Below are 19,316 nucleotides of genomic sequence, written 5' to 3' on the forward strand. Positions count from 1 at the left end.
ATAAACATTTAGTTAAAAAGTTGTTCATAGTAACTGAAATGTCTCACACATTAAGGCTCCTTTTAAAAAAAATGAACTAAATCATTCAAAATTAGACATGACAGAAAACTCATTGACTTACCACAGTCCATGGTCTGGTAAATTTGAGTGTATGTCTTTGTGGAGGAGATCATAATGAAAATCATGAACAAGAGTAAATCATTTGAGAATTCCTGATCTGTTGTTAGGACTGAGGAACAGAAAAAGAAGGTATATATTGGATTATCTATATTGACAACTGCTGCTGGAGAGGGGCTAACACTTTGGTACCACTTGGAATCTGACAAAGCTAAGTGGCAGAGAATATCACTGTTGCTTCCCTCCACTGTATACCTTTTCCCTACTTGCTGTTCTTCATCTATAGAAACTGGTTACACTAGTAAAGTTTCTTGACCATTCAGAGAGCCTACAAGATGGTTCTTTTACTTCTTCTTGTGGAATGTTATCCCATAAAGAAGTCCTGACTGAGCCTTAGATTCCTCATGGGATAATCTGTCAAGTCAAACAGTGAGAGTGCCAGCAATTTGATACTATCAAATTGGATAAGTAACATCCACTTGGATGATTGGAGAGTACCATCCAATTGGGTATTGACCACTCCAACATTGACCATTTCCATCTTTTGTCATCTTTGCCAATTTCTAAATGTGAGGTGAAGCTCCAGATTTGTTTTAATTTTCATTTTTCTTATTAGTGATTTGGAGAAACCTTTTATAAGGATGTTAATAATTTACAGTTCTTTTGAAAACTTTGTTCATATCATTTGATCAAGTTCTTATCTATTTGGGGAAGGATTCTTGTTAATATCTATATATCTTGGATATCAGAACTTGATGCAGAGTGGTTTTTTTTTCCCCCAACTAATTTTCTCTTCTTATCCTAGCTATATTTCTTCATTCAGAAGCTATTAATTTCATTTAATTGCAATAGTGTTTTATCATTTATGATCTATTCTATCCCTTGTTTATTCTCCTCTGGCTGTGAAAGGTAGCTGTTATTATGGGATTTAGAGCTGAAAGGAACTGGGAATATTATTTTACAGATAATGAAACTGAGACCCAGAAAGGTAAAATAATTTGCATTGGGTCATGTGGTTTTAAGTATTAGAAATAGGGTTCATATCCAAGTCCTTGGATTTCAAATTTATGGCTCTTTCAAGTACCCCACAATGTCTAACATCTTTTGTTTTGTCTTTTCTGTATCATTCCTTCTTTCCATTAGCACTTGTGAGAGAAAGCTGATTATTTCAAAGCAATATATAATATCATCTAAGCAATGGCAGAGATTCTTAGATTTAGAGAATTACTCAAGATCAGAGGATATTTTTGTGGTTTATATGCAGTTCACCCGGTGATTATACACAACCCAAAATATTTGAAATAGTTCATATCCCATTACAGATAATTCCAAGATGTCCAAATTATTTTATTGTACTAGAATTTTGATATAACAAATATTGCTCTATTAAGGCCTTACCTGCAACTTGACATTCTTTTAGTCATATAGAGATTAAGGTATATTAGTATTCATTATACCAAGTTGTGACTAATAGCTGTACTTTTCAAAAAATTTTATTCATAACTCTGTATAATATCCTATGCCAAAGTCTATAGCAGTGCTGCATGGTAATGCGATGTCCCTGGGTTCCAAAAGGCTATGCCAGTGGAGTGCAAACTTTGTCAGCTCTTACCAAGATGAAAAAGCTTTGAGTGTGAGCCCAGCAACAGACTGATGGACTGCACCATCAAAAACCATTTATGTGTATATTCAGAAGATCATCCTTCCTAAATTGGGAGAGACTTAATCAACAGATTAGCTTCCAGGTCATGAATTTAAAGTCCCCAAGGACTTGATATGCATCAGTGGAAGAATTACCCATCCACAATAAAGTTGCAGATCTTTAAACTATTGACATTCACATTGCATATGAAGCTTAATAATTCATGAATTTGGAACTAGTCAAATACTGTCTTATAATTATCCCATATAACAAAAATGGTATGGGTATCTTTTCTGATATGTGAACAAAAAATACTCAGATATTCAAATGTATCTGTGATCTCACAAATTTAAGAATTCCCTTCAGTAACATAGATGGCAATCCATTCATGCCTGCCCTTCCTTGTTTAATTCTTGTCCACATTCTCCAAAAAATTCACCATAGGTAACCCACCTAAAATACTGGATATTCTCCATTCTTTCTCCTGGTGTCACCAGGGTACCATTGGAGCACTCTTATTATTCCTCTATCATTTTTTCCTCTTGCTGTGAGAGCAGCTCCTTTTCTCTTCCTGTCATATAATTTTTGATGTTTCTTTTACTTCTTCAGAGTTCCTTGTTTGTTATATATTGTGGCCCGCTCACACCTATCATGTACCTCTGTGTCATCTTCTGTATGATACTCATCTTTAGTTCATTGGAGGCAGTAGTATTTCAGGTCTTACTTATCTATGGCAAGACCAATAAAATGTTTAATTGAAAAAATGGACCTTTGCTTTCATAGGAAACTTGAATTCAGTAAAAAAAAAAAAAAGTTCAATCTCCTGAAAGCAAGCCAGCCTGTTATCTTTCCCCTTTTCAACTGTGCTCAACTTTTGTCCAGCTGTATGGATTATCCCAGCCATGCATATTGAAATCTGGGCAATAAACGATCCTCATCCCTTTGGTCTTTCCTGTGTGAATGAATTAGTTATATTCTTTCAAGTTATTAAAGATCTCTTTCAAGAGATTCTGCAACATCTTGGGGCTCGAAGCAGTTAGCACAATGCCATCTACAAACAAGACCTTCTGGAGGACCTCACCATTCACAGAAATATCTTATGCCTCTTAATGGTGCTCATTGTCAATGAATCACTAAAAAAAAACATTATTTTGTTGCTACATCTTCCAAAGAATCCTAAATTATCTTGATGTACGGATCAGAGACACCTTGTTATAAAACAGCTTGTCACAAGAAATAAGTTATTAAAAATGTTTCCTTGTTTGTTTGTCTTCCTCTCCTAAACCTGTTCTCTATTATGTGAATAAATCATTATTAGCTGAAATATGAAGATTCATTTGTAAAAGTCAGAAGTTTGTTGAGGAATGTAATAGGACTGTCATTATTTTAATTATATTTTACATTATATTAACTGCCAATCATGAAGCCTGGCTTGAGAGTCAAAAACCATTCTAAATTGTTTAAAGTTCAAGTTCATGGATAATATATTGAAATGATCCTACTAGAAGAAATTCTGAATTTCTTTTTCTATCAAAGGAGGTTTTCAGTGGTGAATTTTTCTGATAATTCCCCTGTTATAATTCTGCATTAGTCAAGTTTTGTCATTTCTTACAGTTTAGGTGGGCAAATCAAATTGTCTCTCTCATTTCCCGTAAAATATAAGCTCCTTTAGGTCAGGGATTTCCTGTCTTTTTCTTTATATTCAAATCCCCTAGCACAGTACAGCCTAGAACATAGTAGACACTTGGTAAAAAAAAATAAATTATTGAATTTAATTGAATTAAAAATCATATAGTGGTTTAAGTTGGTAGTAGGATATAACATAAATTTATTATTGACTATTATTCTAGGTAAGTATTTCTGTAATTACTTTATATCTAGATGTGCTGGATACAGAACTTTGTGAATCCTAAGCATATAGAATCAGAAAGAATCTTAGAGATAATCTAGACCAGTCTGCTCCAGACTTTCATCAGACATATTGTCCATACTTTAAACAGTGTTCTTTTGTGAAAATTTCTATGTTGGTGACATTTCACTCTCTAAATTAGGAATTCTTAGCGTTTTTGTGTTATTGACCCCTTTGGAAGTTTGGTAATGCATATGGACCCATTTTCAGAAATAAAACATAAAATAAAATATAAACATATAAAAATATAAATTTATAAAAAATATAAATATATAAAATATATATTACCAAGGAAGTAATTTATATTGAAGTACACTTATCAAAGTATTTTAAAAACAAATTCACAAATCTCAGGTTAAGAACTCTAGTTCTAAACTACTAAACAAAATATTTGTCTCTAAAAAGATATAGTGCACATTTCAGTTTGTGTATAAAAATAAAACAGACTGAACTTTATCTATTTTGCCCCAAAGTTTCTTCAGGCTCCCTTTATCTCAGTAGGTGTTCCATACACCTAGGACCATGGACTGATATTTATGAATTATACCAATGAACTTCAAACCCCTTAGTGTTCTGTGCTCAGGTTAGTTTGGAAAATGCTGATTTTTCAGATACTTACTTTTATATGAGTAAACGAATGGCAAGAAGTTCAGTAATTTGCCCAAAGTCGTACAGTTGATTTCCATGATGCTGCATTGTCTCAATTCAGTGCAACGATGTTCTTTGAATACCTTCTTTGGGCTCGTTATCCCTATCAGAGGTACTAAAGAAAAGTAGAATGCTTCAATAAAATATACAGAGCTTAAATATTGTCAAGTTATTTACAGATGTTCATTAAAATTAAGACTTTTTATTATTGTGTGACAGATAACAAGTTTGTAGTTATAGTGTATAATTATTGCTATAACTCCTTTTTGGGTAAAAAAAAAGAAAGACAAACTCTACAATACAGTGGAGCTCATATCTGAGGTAGTTGGTGCTTTGGGGGATAATAAAAAGAGTTGATTTTAGGATATAATTTTTTAAATAGCTTGAGTTCCAAGAGGAGTGAAATATCTGATGCACTGTTATCTTTTCAGTGCTCTCGGAGGTTCCTCGGCTCTTCACATCCCAGCTTTTCCAGGAGGAGGATGTCTAATTGATTATGTTCCCCAAGTATGCCAGCTACTAACCAACAAGGTAAGTGAATACCACTTTGTCTTCTGCCTTGGGAAATATTCCTTAGAGCCTTCTGTTTCTTCTATACATTGCTAGTTCTCAAGATGTATTGGCTTTCTCCCATCTTTCCAATTTAGGTTCTTCCTCACTGCCTTATTATTAATTGGAACTTCACAAACTTCTAGGCTCTATTCTTGTGAACAGGCATTTACCCTCTGACCCTGCTTTCTTCTCCTCTGAGGACTTGGTCATCTGGTTCTCTTTTATCTTGTCATTGCTATCTCCTGTTTTCATTTATCCCTGAGCTGCAAATCATGACCACATTGTGTAATTCTCACCAGATCTTTACCTTTTTTTTGTTTCAAAATTCAAAGACCTTCATCATTTCATCAAGGTTATATATATCCCTATGTCTTCATTTTGGGGCCACCACTATCCAGTGTCCACTGCTGATTTTCAATGGACATTTTTCTTACAAAACCTCTTCTTTATGCTTTTCTCTTACTTCTCTAGTTTCTGCTCTATGATTCCCAAATATATCTCAATTTTTACTTTTTTGTCTTTGTATTTTACACATATCCATTTTTTCCAATAAAAATCCACTGTTTTATCCAATTATCTACAAGAAGTCTGAAAGTAGTTCTCTTCTATACAGGGGTAGGTCACAGGATTATAGTTTAGCTTCTTTGTGAAGGTTTCCCTATATCTACTCCAAAGAGCCTAAATAATTCTTGTTATCTTTGTCAGTAGGCCCTTATTACATAGGCAGATAAATAAAACTTTGATGTAATGATTAAATACTGTATTTAACAGTATATTATTGTTTTAAGAACATAAATACCAATTGGCTATCCATTACATTTTTCTGTAAGATCAGAATGATTAATCCATATATGAATGTTGAACTCATTTTTTATTCCACATTGATTGTGATTCAATTTGTCAGATTGTCCAGAGTATTAATTTCTTCTTTGCTCTTATTGAATTGCTGTTAATTAATTTTTCACATTGATTTTGAAAGTAGGCCTTTTGATTGCTTCTGTCATTCAAAAGATAGACCAGCTTTAAATAGAAAACACTTCCCAAGGACAATAATATCTCAAAAATTCAAGTATTTTTTAAAATTTCAACATAAGTCAGATTTGGCATCTGTGGGACTGGCCTCTCTATTCCATGGGTGTTAATTCTCATGGCATGATTGGTTCTAATTAAGCCAAATGCCCATTACCTTCATTCCTACTAGAAATTTTACATTAGGATAGAATTCATATTTGTACTCGGATGCTTTGCCCTTCCCTCAAACTTGTGTGACTGTGTTGTATATAAAAATGTAGATTTAGTCTCCAAGAACTGAGAATAAAAGCCTTTTTAAAGCTTTCCAATTGAGATTAATTTCTAGTCACACTTTTTACTCAAGAAATTATAAGACTATTTTCCCAGAAACACAAGAATCAGTCCGTTTTTCTTATCTGGATCCATTTCATTAATTTTACTTGTCTTTTTAAATTATTTTTCCTTGGCTTTTCACAAATGAGGACAGTACATGGCAGCTTTTAGAAACAATGTCTTCAAATGAATTTCCATAATTATACTGGAATCTCTTTATAGCCAGTTTTGTTGTGGGTTTCTATTAAAATGATTTTCTGTTTTTAAAATCAAGTACACAGAGCTGTTTTCTTCCCTTTTTAAACAAAACCACTTAAGCAAACTTATCATCTGTTTTCTTTTCCCAAAATAACATTTTTGATCCTACATTAAGCCTGCAAAGTAAGCAATGTTTTTTATAAATTGCCATAAACCCTATTTTATAAATAGAATTGTTTTACTTTTTGAAGCTACAACATAACTATGAGTTCTGACTTTATCAATGTTACTTCAGATAATTTAGCATAAGCTTTAGCCATGGAAATCTTATGTGTTAACCAATGGAAGAAAAAAAAAATAGAACCCTTTATCTCTGTCTTTCTTCCCTCCATAATTAAGACACTGTAAAAAATGTGTTTTCAGTCTTTAAAAGTAATGTCTACTAATAACTGACCCCAAAAATTTAGAACTGGAAAGGGTAATTAGAGATCATCTTTGACTGCACAGCAGGAAAAATTCAGAATGAAGTATTTTTTCAGTGGACTGCTGTTCACTGATAACAGGGAGACTCAAAATATGGAAACATTACCTATTTTATTTCAATTTTGCTTCTTTTTTCTTTTTCAGGTGCAGTATGTCATTCAGGGATATCATAAAAGAAGAGAATACATTGCAGCTTTCTTGAGTCACTTTGGAACGTAAGTTTTCCTTTACTTAAAACTTTCCCTTTAGGGGTGGCCAAGTGGCGCAGTGAGTAAGAGCTCCGGCCCCAGAGTCGGGAGACCTGGGATCGGTTCTGGCCTCAGATACTTGGCACCCACACAAAAAATAACTGGCCGTGTAACCTTGAGCAAGTTACTTAACCCCAATTGCTTTAAAAAAAAAAAAAAACTTTCCCTTTCATTTATCCATTCACTCAACAAACATTTGATGAGCACCTGCTATGTACAAGATAATTTGCTAGGCACTGAAGATGGATGAGATACCCAGAAAAAACTTCATTGTCCACTACAAGAGAAATAAGAGTGTATATATATATATAAAACAACTTAACATGGAATATGAGGGAAAGTGCACTCCTTTTGTTTTTGTTATTGTATCCTCAGTGCTTAGCATAATGCCTAGCACGTAATAGGTGCTTAAGAGAAGACTGTTAAGAGAAGTTCAGAGGAGGGAGAAGTAATTTCATGCTATAAGTGCTAGGAAAACTTCATGCCAGTAGTGAAATTTTAACTAGACTTTAACGGACATGGAGTCTGGTTTTAATCCCTTTTTAAGCAAAATCACTTATGTAAATTAATATGTATTCTTTTACAAAAATAGCTTTTTAATTATTTGTGTATGTGCTTGAGTGCATTGTGCATGTGTGTAGGCCACATTGTCAGGTGGCTGCATAGATCTCAAGGGAAGTCATTGTGGTAGAAACTTCTATAGTCCTAGCTGGCTTCTCCGTAGAAGAACAGATTTACAGATATACTTGCCCACCAACTTGATTGATTAAGCTAAATTTGTCTTTGTACAAATGTACTAGCATTTGACATAACGTGTTTGTTATTATCCAGTCACTTACTAGAACACAACCTCAAGAACTCCCTTTGCAATGAAACTACCAGCGTGAAATTTTAGTATATTAAAGTGAAAATACAGCTGGTTTAATGACTTAAAAACATTAATTTATTTTTTCATGTAGTTCCAGGTCCTTTATACTGATTGTTATATATTTTTTGTTTCCTAGAGGAGTGGTGGAGTATGATGCTGAAGGCTTTACAAAGCTTACCTTGCTGCTGATGTGGAAAGATTTTTGTTTCCTCGTACACAGTAAGTATCATTTTGCCACTAGCAAAAATAAAAGACTAACAGCACATATACCAACAGGTTTGAAAATACTTAGCATAGTAAGCTATTTCTGTTCATTCTGGTGGCTATGAATTTTTGATGGTACTCTGCTAAAGACAAATAAACCTACAGGCAGATTGCCGTCTCAAGGTTAAACTATAAACCTTCCCTTGTCAAGTCCTATAACTTCATTTCTGCTTCTGTGATTCAGTTTGGGGATCAGATGGTATGTGTATGTGTGTGTGTGTGTGAGTGTGTGTGTGTGTGTCTGTGTTTCTGTGTCTGTGTGTATAATCAGATATATTTATCTCTGTCTTTATCATAATTTCTGATGCAGATTTCTTCCCCCTATTCCCTCTTTGTGTAATTCCTTAGTATATAAGAAATGGTTTGTCCAGATCTATGAGAGAAAGGAAAAGTAACTAAGGCTTTTATTTTAAATTTATGTGCTATAGTTAGGGCCATTCTTCAGGCCAAATACATGCTTTGTCTTTCCCAATCACAGGCAAAAGGGAGCTTGTTGTATTTTTTAGGGTGAGCTATAAAATTGTGATACTGAGCTAGACCAGTGATATCAAACACAAATAGAAACAGATCCCTACAGGCTGTATATTAACTTAGAAAACCACAAATTAACCTCCTATATGTTGTATTGCATTTTCATGTATTTTGTAAAACTTTTCCCAATTACATTTTAATTGGCACTAGGGAATTTAAGGGCTGTGAAGGCTGGAAGGGATGAATTTGACACCTTTGAACTATACAGCCTGATACAGGGGAAGGGGCCCCAAAGCTTTAAAGCCCAGAAGTTAGGTCTTGCATCCACTCTCTAGGGCTTAATGATATGAGATAGATTATGTCTATAAAACTCTTTGCAGACTTAACTATAGAAATGTCTTTATGACCTTATTTAAGTTAAAGAAACATAGACTTTTCAAGCTCATAGAAGTCTTCTAGCCTAACCCTTTCATTTTATAGATAAAGAAATAAAAGCTCAGAAAGGTTGAATAACTTGCCCAGGTCCCACACTCATTGTAAATCTTGATGGGGAAGCTGGAACTCAAACTCAACCTTTTGCTACCAGATATTTTTACCAGATCTCCCTGGTTATGACTCAAGGTAGCTTTTAACCTTTCTGCATCTCAGTTTCCACATCTGAACCCTGGTTCAAAATCCTGCCTCTGCCATTATCACCTTGGGCAAGTCAATTTGAACAAATCAATTATTAGTTCAGTGCCCTTGCTGAAGCCTCCACATGCTCTGGCAAGCTGGACACACACCCCAGGACCTCCACCTTAGACTGCAATCCAGATCCAGGCAGGTTAAAGCAAGAGTGATTACTCCTCAGACTGGTGCTTGGTCCCCCTACACTCTGCAAACCAGGAGCTGAAGCTGCCACTTGGCGCTGGCTGGCTGTGCTGACATCTCAGCGGCTTCTTGTCCCGGGGGCAAAAGCTACGTACTCCCACTTACTGGGTCCCAAAGTCCGCACTGCACTGACCTCTCACTTTGTCCTTCGCATCTATGTGTTGACAAATCTGGACTCGGCCACAGCTGCTGCTGATCTGGAGTCCCTTTGGCCGGTGGCTGGTCGGGCCTGCCCTGGGGCCAAAGTCTTGGTGTGGGGATCGACTCAGCTCCCAGAGCCCTGCGCTTGCCGATTCCTGCTAGCTTGCTGGGCTGTTCTCAGCAGGAGGTTAGCTTCTCTGTGTCATTTTGTGGGTTCTGCAGCTCCAAAGTTTGTTTAGAGTCCCCTTTTACATGAAGTGGGGAAGGTGGAAGCTGGAGTAGCTCGGAGGTCATGCTTCTACTCTGCCATCTTGACTCTGCCCCTCTGTAGCTCCTTTTCCCATACCACACATTTTTCTTTTTAAGGAGCTGTTTTCTTCATTGTAGTGTTTTTCTAATTTTGCAATTTTGATTTTAAAAGAATTATTCATTTTATCTTCTATCTCTCTCATTTGGTTTTCAAAGTTCCTTCTGAGCTCATCTAAGAATGCTTTCTGTGCTTGAGACCAGTTCCCTGTTGAGGCTTCAGCAGTGGGTGTGGAGTCAGCACTGTCTCCCTCTGTATTTGGTTCCTCCCTCTCACCATAGTAGGACTCCAGCATCTTTGTCTTTGCAGTCTGCTTTCTACCCATTTTGAGGCAGGGCCCTAGCCATGCCCTTCCTCTAGGGTTCCCAAGCCTTTACTGTTTAAGGTTTTGCCCTGGGGCAATAATTACCATGTTTTCAGAGTAGGGGGGGATTGGAACAGCTGGGATTCACTCTGCCATCCTGGTCCCTGGAGGTCCAGATAAGGGCTTTTTAAATTTCTGGGCTGTAGATTAGTAGTCCCAGGAGTAGTTGCTGCCCCAGCCAGGGGCCCTGCATTTGATTCTTACCCTGCTCTGTCCAGTCCCAACCCTTCCATGATAGGCCATTGTGGTTGGTGGGTTAACTTGCCGCCACATTGATCAGACCTCGTTGGGGCCTGCCTCTACGCCTCTCTGCGCCTCTGCAGCATCAGGGCCTGCCTCTGCATGCCAACCTGTGGTGTCGAGGCCTGCCTCTTCTCCAGTGTTTTTAATAGGAATGGGTGTTACATCTTGTCAAAACCCTTTTCTGCATCTATTTAGACAATCATAGGATTTCTGTTTGTTATTGATAATGGTCACTTATCCTGATAGTTTTCCTAATATTGAACCAGCTCTGCATTCCTGGTATAAATCCCTCCTGGTCATAGTGTATGATCCTTGTGATTATATTGCTATACCCTCCTTGCTAGTATTTTATTTAAATTTTTTGCTTTGATATCCATTAAGAAAATTGGTGTATAGCTTTATTTTTCTGCCTTTGCTTTGGATGTGTCCCATCAATTTTGATATGTTGTCTCATTGTCATTGTCTTTAGTGAAATTATCATTTCTATGATTTTTTCTCTGACTCACTAATTCTTTAGGAGTAGATTATTTTTATTCTGTTTCCATAGCCCTTTATTGATTATAATTTTTATTCTGTTATGATATGAAAAAGTTTTATTTAATATTTCTGCTTTTCTGCATTTGGTTATGAGATTTCTGTGCCCTAATATATGACCAGTTTTTGTGTGGGTGGCATGTACTGCTGAGAAAAAGATATATTTCTTTCTATTCCCATTCATTTTTTTCCAGAGGTTTATAATGTGTAATTTTTCTGAAATTCTTTTCACCTCCTTAACTTCTTTCTTCTTATTTTTTTATTATATTTTATCTAGTTCTGAGATGGGAATATTCTTCTAATAGGGTTTTACCATCTATTTCCTCTTGTAAATCATTTAACTTCTTTTAAAATTTGGATGTTATATAATTTGGCACGTATATATTTAGTATTGATATTACTTCATTGTTTATGGTACCTTTTAGCAAGATGTAATTTCCTTCCTTATCTGTTTAAATTAGAACTATTTTTAATTTTGTTTTGTCTGAGGATCATGATTGCTACCCTTGGTTTTTTGGTTTGTTTGTTTGTTTGTTTTTTACCTTCAGTTGAAGTGTAATAAGATTTTGCTCCAGCTTTTTACCTTTACTCTCTGTGTGTCTCTCTGCTTCAAATGTGTTTCTTGTAAACAACATATTATAAGATTCTGATTTTTAATTTACTCTGCTGTCCACTTCTGTTCTATGAGTAAGTTCATCCCATTCATGCTCATAGTTACAGTTACCAGTTGTGTTTTTCCTATGTCCTATTTTCATCTTGTTTATATTTCTCTCTCTCTCCTTTCATTTCTCTCTCTCCTTACAAGTGTTTTGATTCTGACCACCACCTTCTCCAATCTGCCTCCCTTCTGTTAGTCCCCACCCTTTACCTTATTCCACCCTTTTCCTATTTATGGAACTCTAGTTCCATACCCAACTGAATGTGTATGTTTTGCCCTTTGTGAACCAATTCCAAATGAGAGTAAAGTTCAAGCATTGCCTGCCACCCTTCATGTTTCCCTCCACTCTAATAGGTCTTTTAAGCCTCTACATGTGAGATAATTTGCCCTATTCTAACTCTCCCTTCCCTTTTCTCCCAGTGCAATCCTTTTTCTCACCCCTTAATTTTGTTTTTATATCATCTCATCAAATTCAATTTATATCGACACTCTCAGTCTATGTATTCTCCTTTAACTGCTCTAATACTGATAAAGTTCTTAAGAGGTATAGGTATCATCTTCTCATGTAGGAATGTAAATAGGTTAACCTTATTGAATCCCTTATGTTTTTCTGTTTCCTGTTTACCTTTTCATGCTTCCCTTGAGTCTTGTATTTGAAAATTCTTCAACTCTGGTCTTTTCATCAGGAATTTTTGAAAAGTCCTCTATTTCATTTCCCCCCTGAAGAATTATATTCAGTTTCACTTGGTAGGTGATTCTTGGTTATAATCCTGGATTCTTTGCCTTCCAAAATGTAATATTCTAAGCCCTCTGATCCTTTAATGTAGAAGCTGCTAAATCATTTGCAATTCTGACTGTGGCTTCATGGTCTTTGAATTGTTTCTTTCTAACTACTTGCAGCATTTTCTTCTTGACCTGGAATCACTGAAATTTGGCTGTAATATTCCTGAGAGTTTTCCTTTGGAGATCTCTTTCAGGAGATTATTGTTGGATTCTTTTAATTTCTATTTTACCTTCTGGTTCTTGGATATCAGGAAAGTTTTCCTTTATAATTTCTTGAAAGATGATGTCCAGACTTTTTTTTTTATCATGGCTTTCAGGTAACCCAATAATTTTTAAATTATCTCTCTCCTAAATTTATTTTACAAGTTAGTTGTTCTTCCATTGAAATATTACACATTCTCTTCTATGCTTTTATCCTTTTAACTTGTTTTATTGTTTTTTGATGTCTTGTGGAGTCAATGGCTTCCATGGTCCAATTCTAATTTTTAAGAAATTATTTTCTTCAGTGAGTTTTTGTACCTCCTTTTCCATTTGGCCAATTCAACTTTTTAAGAAGTTTTCTTTACTGAATTTTGTATATCTTTTCCCAATTTTTTGTGGTTCCTTTAATAAGTTGACTTTTTTCATGATTCTCTTGCATCACTCTCATTTCTTTTTTTCAATGTTTCTTCTAAATCTCTTGATTTTTTAACTTCCTTTTTAGCTCTTCTTAGAGTTCTTTTGGGCCTCAGACCAATTTAAATTTTTTTTTGAAGATTTGCATTCAAGTGTTTTGACTTTGTTGTCCTTTTCTGAGTTTGTGTTTTGATCTTTCATGTCACTATAGTGACTTTATATGGTCAAGTTCTTTTTTTTTTTTGCTCATTTTTATAGCCTATTTCATAACTTTTAACTTTATATTAAAGTTGGGTTCTGCTCCTGGAGTAGAGGGAGCATTGTCCCAAGCTTCTTGTGCCTGGGGCATCGGGCCTCACTTTTGGTCAGCTCCAGATCTGTGGGGCCTGAGACTCAGAGCCTTGCTACTGGCTTGTTGCAATGCAGCCTGCTGCTGGCATGCCCAGACGCCACCTGTGTTTAAGTGCACTCTCCTTTTACACGAGTGAGACAGAACTTTCCTGCAGACCTTTTAAGTTGCCTTGGGCTACGCTATTATTTCACCCCATCCTTTTGTTGATTTTACCACTCCAGAATTCATTTTAAGGTGTTATTTTATAGTTGTTTACAAATGAATTTGGGAGAGTTCAGGTGAGTTCCTGCCTTAGTCTGCCATTTTGCCCCACCCCCCCAATCCAGAATTTTAATCCCAAGGGTACTTGACTAATTATTGGACTTTTATTTTCACTACTTGTCTTAGTGTCTGATGTAATCCCTCATAAGTGAACTAAAGATATTAATTCTGTTAAATTGAACTGATAATATTTATCAAGTGACTGTTATGTGATGTATTTGTCAGTATTTTGGGGGAAAATATGTGGGCAAGACCAGTTGAGGTTGGATTGCTATCTAGAATCAAGTCACAGTATAAGGAAGAGACATCACTAAATGTAACTAGAAATTTAAGCACTCTATAAATCTCTCTCATGACAATGTTTTCAGGTCCTATTTTGTTTCAAATAATTGAAGTCAACATTTATTATATATCTACATTGTACTGAGGCAACATGGTAGTATAATAGATAGAATACTGGACTCAGAATCAGTAAGACCTGAGTTCAAATCTTGCCTCTTATTATTACTTAATTGTGTGACCTGAGCAAATGATTTAGTCTCGCTCAGCTCCTGTTTATTCATCTGTAAAATGGGAAAACAATAGCACCTACCTCACAGGATTATTGTAAGAAGCAAATGAAAAAAAGTGATACATAAATGATAGCTATTATTATTAGCCATTATTTCTAGGTGTAAGTTATATAAGAAAGACACAAAAGCAAATAACTGTGATAATTGTATCATATATTATGTATCTTATATAAGTTTGTAGGAAAAGAATACAAAGAATGTAGAACAAGAAATATGAGGGAAAGAGTACTTCTGACTAATAAGACCAGGGGAAACCTCATGGTAGAAGTGACATTATTCTGGGCCTTGAAAGAAGAAAATTTCAGCAGGTTGAAATGTAAGAAGACTATAAGCCATGTGCGAGAGGATAGTATGATCAAAGATACAGAGACAGAAAAGGGCATTTGAGTTTGAACTATGATGTTTTCCTTCACCCATCTGGCCTTTTCTTTTGTGATCTTATTTCGTTTTTGCCACATCTGATTCATCCCAGACCTTATGCTCCATGTTACTGACCTTGACTCTCCAGTGTGCCCTCCCCTCTTGGTGTGTTTTTTGTGTTCTTGCCCAAAGACTGTCATTAACCCAGCCACAGAATCTCGGTAGTCAAGGCCTCAGCTCTTCACTTGATGGTGACAATAGTAATGGCCCCCTGCCTTACACAGTAGCTATGAAGAATATCATCAGAAAAAGGATTATTAACAGATTTGCAAAATAACTAGCTTAGTTAAATGCTTTCAGCTAGCTACTTTCTCTCCAGCTGCTCAGGAATCTGATCTCTTTTCATCCAAGGTTACTTTTGGTCTCTCTGTCTTGGATCATTGTACTTTAACTTTATGTAAACCCATATCAAATTTCAAAACATTGTGGTTATGAGCACCATGTAGGGCTGACCCATTAACAGCAGGGCTTTACACATGGAATTCAAGGGTGAGTTTTCTGGTGGTGGTTGACAGGAGGAAATTGTCATTCACAGGGATGTTCAGGGAAAGAGGAACACCATGGGGTGCATCCACCCATTAGATAGCTCCTGCCAATTCCCTTTTAAATGTATTCAGTGTTATAGCTATTCTTGTTCCTTTTGAAAGCCTGTTCCACACATAATGCTTTCTGCCTGGTGCCATGTGTCCTGTATCTCTGACAGCTCTTTTCCCTGCTTTCTTTCTTAGCTTTTCCAAGTCTGACATACAGAACTGAAATATAATGTCATATTTTCACTTGGCTTTGAATTATCTTGTTCAGAAGCAGTAAGGCCCCCAGGTGATCATTAGAACAGCTGCCAGAGATCTTGGGATTAGTTTAATTTTTCTTTTTTCCACAAGTGTTTCCATAGTGTTTCAGAGCTTTCCTACCCCCCAGACTCTTTGCTGCTCTTCATCTCCTTGCATCACTGCCTACATTGTGTTGACTTTTGTGTGGATGGGGCACTAGATTAAAAATGAGGGGACTTTTATTCTATTCCCTATTTCATCACCAAACACCTCTTGATTGTAGGTAAATTGTTTTTCCTAAATTGTTTCTGTTTTCTTATTTGAAAAGAAGGAATATCTGTCTCCCACATCCTTCAGAGTTGAGTTAAAACCATTAAATAATGCATTGTCTACATTTACCCACTTAAAAGTCTGTCACTTTGTCTCCCTCAGGACTGTCACTGTGCAAGGCTAAAGTACTTGCAGGAGTACCTGTTTCATTCCTCCCCTGTCTGAAAAGTACCACACAGTATTATAGTCACTTCTCCTCCCCCCACCTTAAAAAAATATTTCGATTATATGAGGAGAAAAGGATATATTCTATAATTGGGACCATGTTCCTGTATCTCCTCTACTTCACAGAAGCTCCCAGTCAGAATGGACCTTGGAGGCAAGATCATTCAAATCATGCTTGACTAACTCTGCTAACAAGTGTTAATCTAACTTTCATTTGAAAACTTCCCTTGATAAAGGACTTTGGCCTAGTCAGAGAACCTAGGCAGCCCTTCTTTCTCCCTTTTTTCACTAAAACCCCAAGGGTTAGGAAAAGATTGCAGATGGAATTCTTAGGAGGTGGCTGAGATGAGCACCTACGATGCTGGTAGAAGGAAGGCACCATTGTTCCTTTGAGGCAAATATGTATAACCTTGTGCTTCCAAAAGACTATGGAAACAAAAAAAGCCTGGAACGGGGGGGGTTAGTCATGATCATATTTGAAGGTGTCTCAGGAAGTTCTGAAATACCTTGACTGACTGCCATTTGGGGCAACAGGTATGATGAATGATGAACCATGGTCATGACTTAAAACCAAGGTGTACTTGCTATTGGATCATGAGGAGCATCCAGGTTGCCCCAGAATTCTAAGCACAAACTGGAACAGAATAATTTTGTACAGTCTTTCCTTAGAAAAACTTACTTGCAATCAGGAATCATACACAGTGGGTATGTAGGTGAGTAAGCATTCATTTGATTGTTTTAATCTATTTGGAAGTAGGGATTAATTATCAGCTTCTCAATGTATTCCTGTGCTCTAAGAATCTATGTTTGGAATGGGGTATCAGAAGTGTTAACAAAAGGACAAAAACATTGAGTACATCAACATGTTTGAGAAGATGAGAGGGACACAAATGATGGGAGTAGATGTATGAAATGTCTTTGTCATTGTAAATGGTTTGCTTTGAACTTACCTTTAAACATCAAAACCAATTAAACTGACTTTATACCAGTCTATATTTGAATAAATTAATTTCAATGAATAGATTGTCCATAAGACCTGTCAGTTACTCCTATGTGACCTTTTAACTTTTTTACAGGGGCCATGCATCACTTCGGCTTATGTGTACCATATACTTTGTCCTTCAGGTTTTGCTTTCTTCACTTAACATATTTTTACCAGCTCTTTACAGATTTTTTACATTCCTTATAATTGCTAACCTTAATTGTATTATGAGAAGGCATTATGGCATAGTGTATGAAGGGCTTATCTGAGAATCCTAAGGAATAGATTCAAGACCTGCTTCTGACATATATTATATTAGGTTTGTGACCACGAGCAAATAATTTATTTTTATTAGTGCTCCTATTTCATCCTTTCCTTCCTCTCTGAGATTTCTTTTGTCTCAAAATTCTATTTTACAAATATTTATTGACCACCTGTTTTGTGTTCAGCATAATACTTAAATGCTATAGAGAATGTCAGATATGTGACCCACACTTTAATCAGAGAGAAATTCCTATCTACTTAATGAAAAAAGTTGATTAAAACATTTAGGTACCCCTACATGACATTAAAAGCCAGATCAGTGTAAACTGAAATTGTCAGGAGGCATCATAGAAGAGATGGGACTGCAGTTGGAACCTGAAGGACAAGTAGGATTCAGATAATTCAGGATTAGAAGGAGGGAGTGAAGAGAGAAAGGATGGTCATTTCAAGTATGAGAAAGAGCATGAACAAAGACACATAAACAAGAATGGGCATGACTGTTTGGGGGCCCACTAAGTAAGTAGGTCAACCTGCCTGAAGTTTATTCTGAGCAGCATGAGAGGTAAGGTTCAAGGCTAGATTACACCACAGATACACTCGAAGCATAGTCTGCCACATTGCCTAATGTTGGCCTTCAAGGTTGGCAGTAGCTAATTTGTACTTTATAGATTTCAGAATATTCACATGCCAAGTGTGCTCCCTGTCATTTTCACTCACTAACCTTCTGTTGAAACCTTGTAGCCTTGCTCTCTAGGTCTATGCCACCTAATGGCATATTCCATTTATTAAGTATCCTCCATAGTTATGCCCTCAGTCTCCCCAGCTATATTCAAACTGGAACTCAACACTTCTTTGATGTGCCCCAAGCCAAGGCTATCACCATCTGCTGTATGATTCTATCTACTCCCATCTGTTCCCTTTTAAAAACCATATTCTCCCATAGAGCAACCAATTTAATAGTTATAGATGAGACTTATTATGTATACTATTTGAGAAACAAACATGATTTTTGTGTCAATATTCTTTTATTTCATTTTGTGATTTCTTAAATTACTTTTCTACGTTTTTATATAATTGTAATTTCTTTCAGTTTACAGTTAACATATATTTTGTGTTATCTGAATCCACTTTTGCAATTTTAAAATTCCTTATTCTATGAAGAAAATGAGGAGAACTTTTGGTTTGTTCTGTTCTTAAAATGTAAATTATAAATTTTTAATGGCCTGAATAGAATAATAGAATAAGCTTGTTTCCCATTTTTTAAGTACTAGGTTTTTTTTTTAACTTTTTAGTTTCAAACCAAAATACCGTGATGAGTTACTACAAAACATTACAAATGAGAGACAATTTCTAAAATCTTGGTGCCTGTAGCAGAGCCATAACTAGCAGTTCTGGCACCTTGAGCCAACACCACAAACCACATGTTAAGCAAACAAATAGTGAGGTATTCTCAAATAAATTTTTAAAATCAAATTCATTTGAGTGGGGTAGAGTGGACATTAGGGAGAGAAGCCTTAGATGTTCAGATAATAGGGTCTAATAAATAGGAGGAATAAGATGGGGCAGGGCTAAGTAGGAATTCAGCTGAACCAGGATAGGGCCAGTGGAGGGGGGTGGGGGATGGTAGTAGAAGTATTGTTTTCTTTTTTCCTGTTTTAGCTAATTATTCTTGCTATCAGGGTACTAAGTTCACATGCCACCTTTTCTACCCACTGAAGTGCAGAGTTAAAAGACATAATTTCTTATCCTGGCCCTATTACTTACTAATCATGTGAATTTGGGCAGTACTGGTTCTGACATTGACTAACCTCATTAGCTTTAACAACTTACTTAACTTCTCTGATCCTCAATTTTCTTATCTCTAAAATGGGGGCAATAATATACTCTCTGCCTAATTTATAATGTTGGTGTGATGATTAGTTAAGATAATAAAAGTTATTT

At 35.9% G+C, this 19,316-nt stretch overlaps 1 protein-coding gene across 7 annotated transcripts in view; it reads left to right on the top strand.

Moving 5' to 3' along the window:
• The window catches only part of BABAM2 (BRISC and BRCA1 A complex member 2), a 602,274-nt gene that overhangs the window by 451,268 nt on the left and 131,690 nt on the right, over positions 1-19,316 (top strand). For all 7 annotated transcript variants that reach the window (XM_069072106.1, XM_069072105.1, XM_069072111.1 and 4 more), the window contains 3 exons: positions 4,748-4,847; positions 7,038-7,108; positions 8,146-8,228. In XM_069072106.1, coding sequence (XP_068928207.1) covers positions 4,748-4,847; positions 7,038-7,108; positions 8,146-8,228 — 254 coding nt within the window. The remainder of the gene's footprint in view (positions 1-4,747; positions 4,848-7,037; positions 7,109-8,145; positions 8,229-19,316) is intronic.

Source organism: Petaurus breviceps, unplaced genomic scaffold (assembly GCF_028583685.1).
Source record: "Petaurus breviceps papuanus isolate PSGF00001 unplaced genomic scaffold, PetGlider_PUasm1.0 90845, whole genome shotgun sequence".
Taxonomy (NCBI): Eukaryota; Metazoa; Chordata; class Mammalia; order Diprotodontia; family Petauridae; genus Petaurus; species Petaurus breviceps.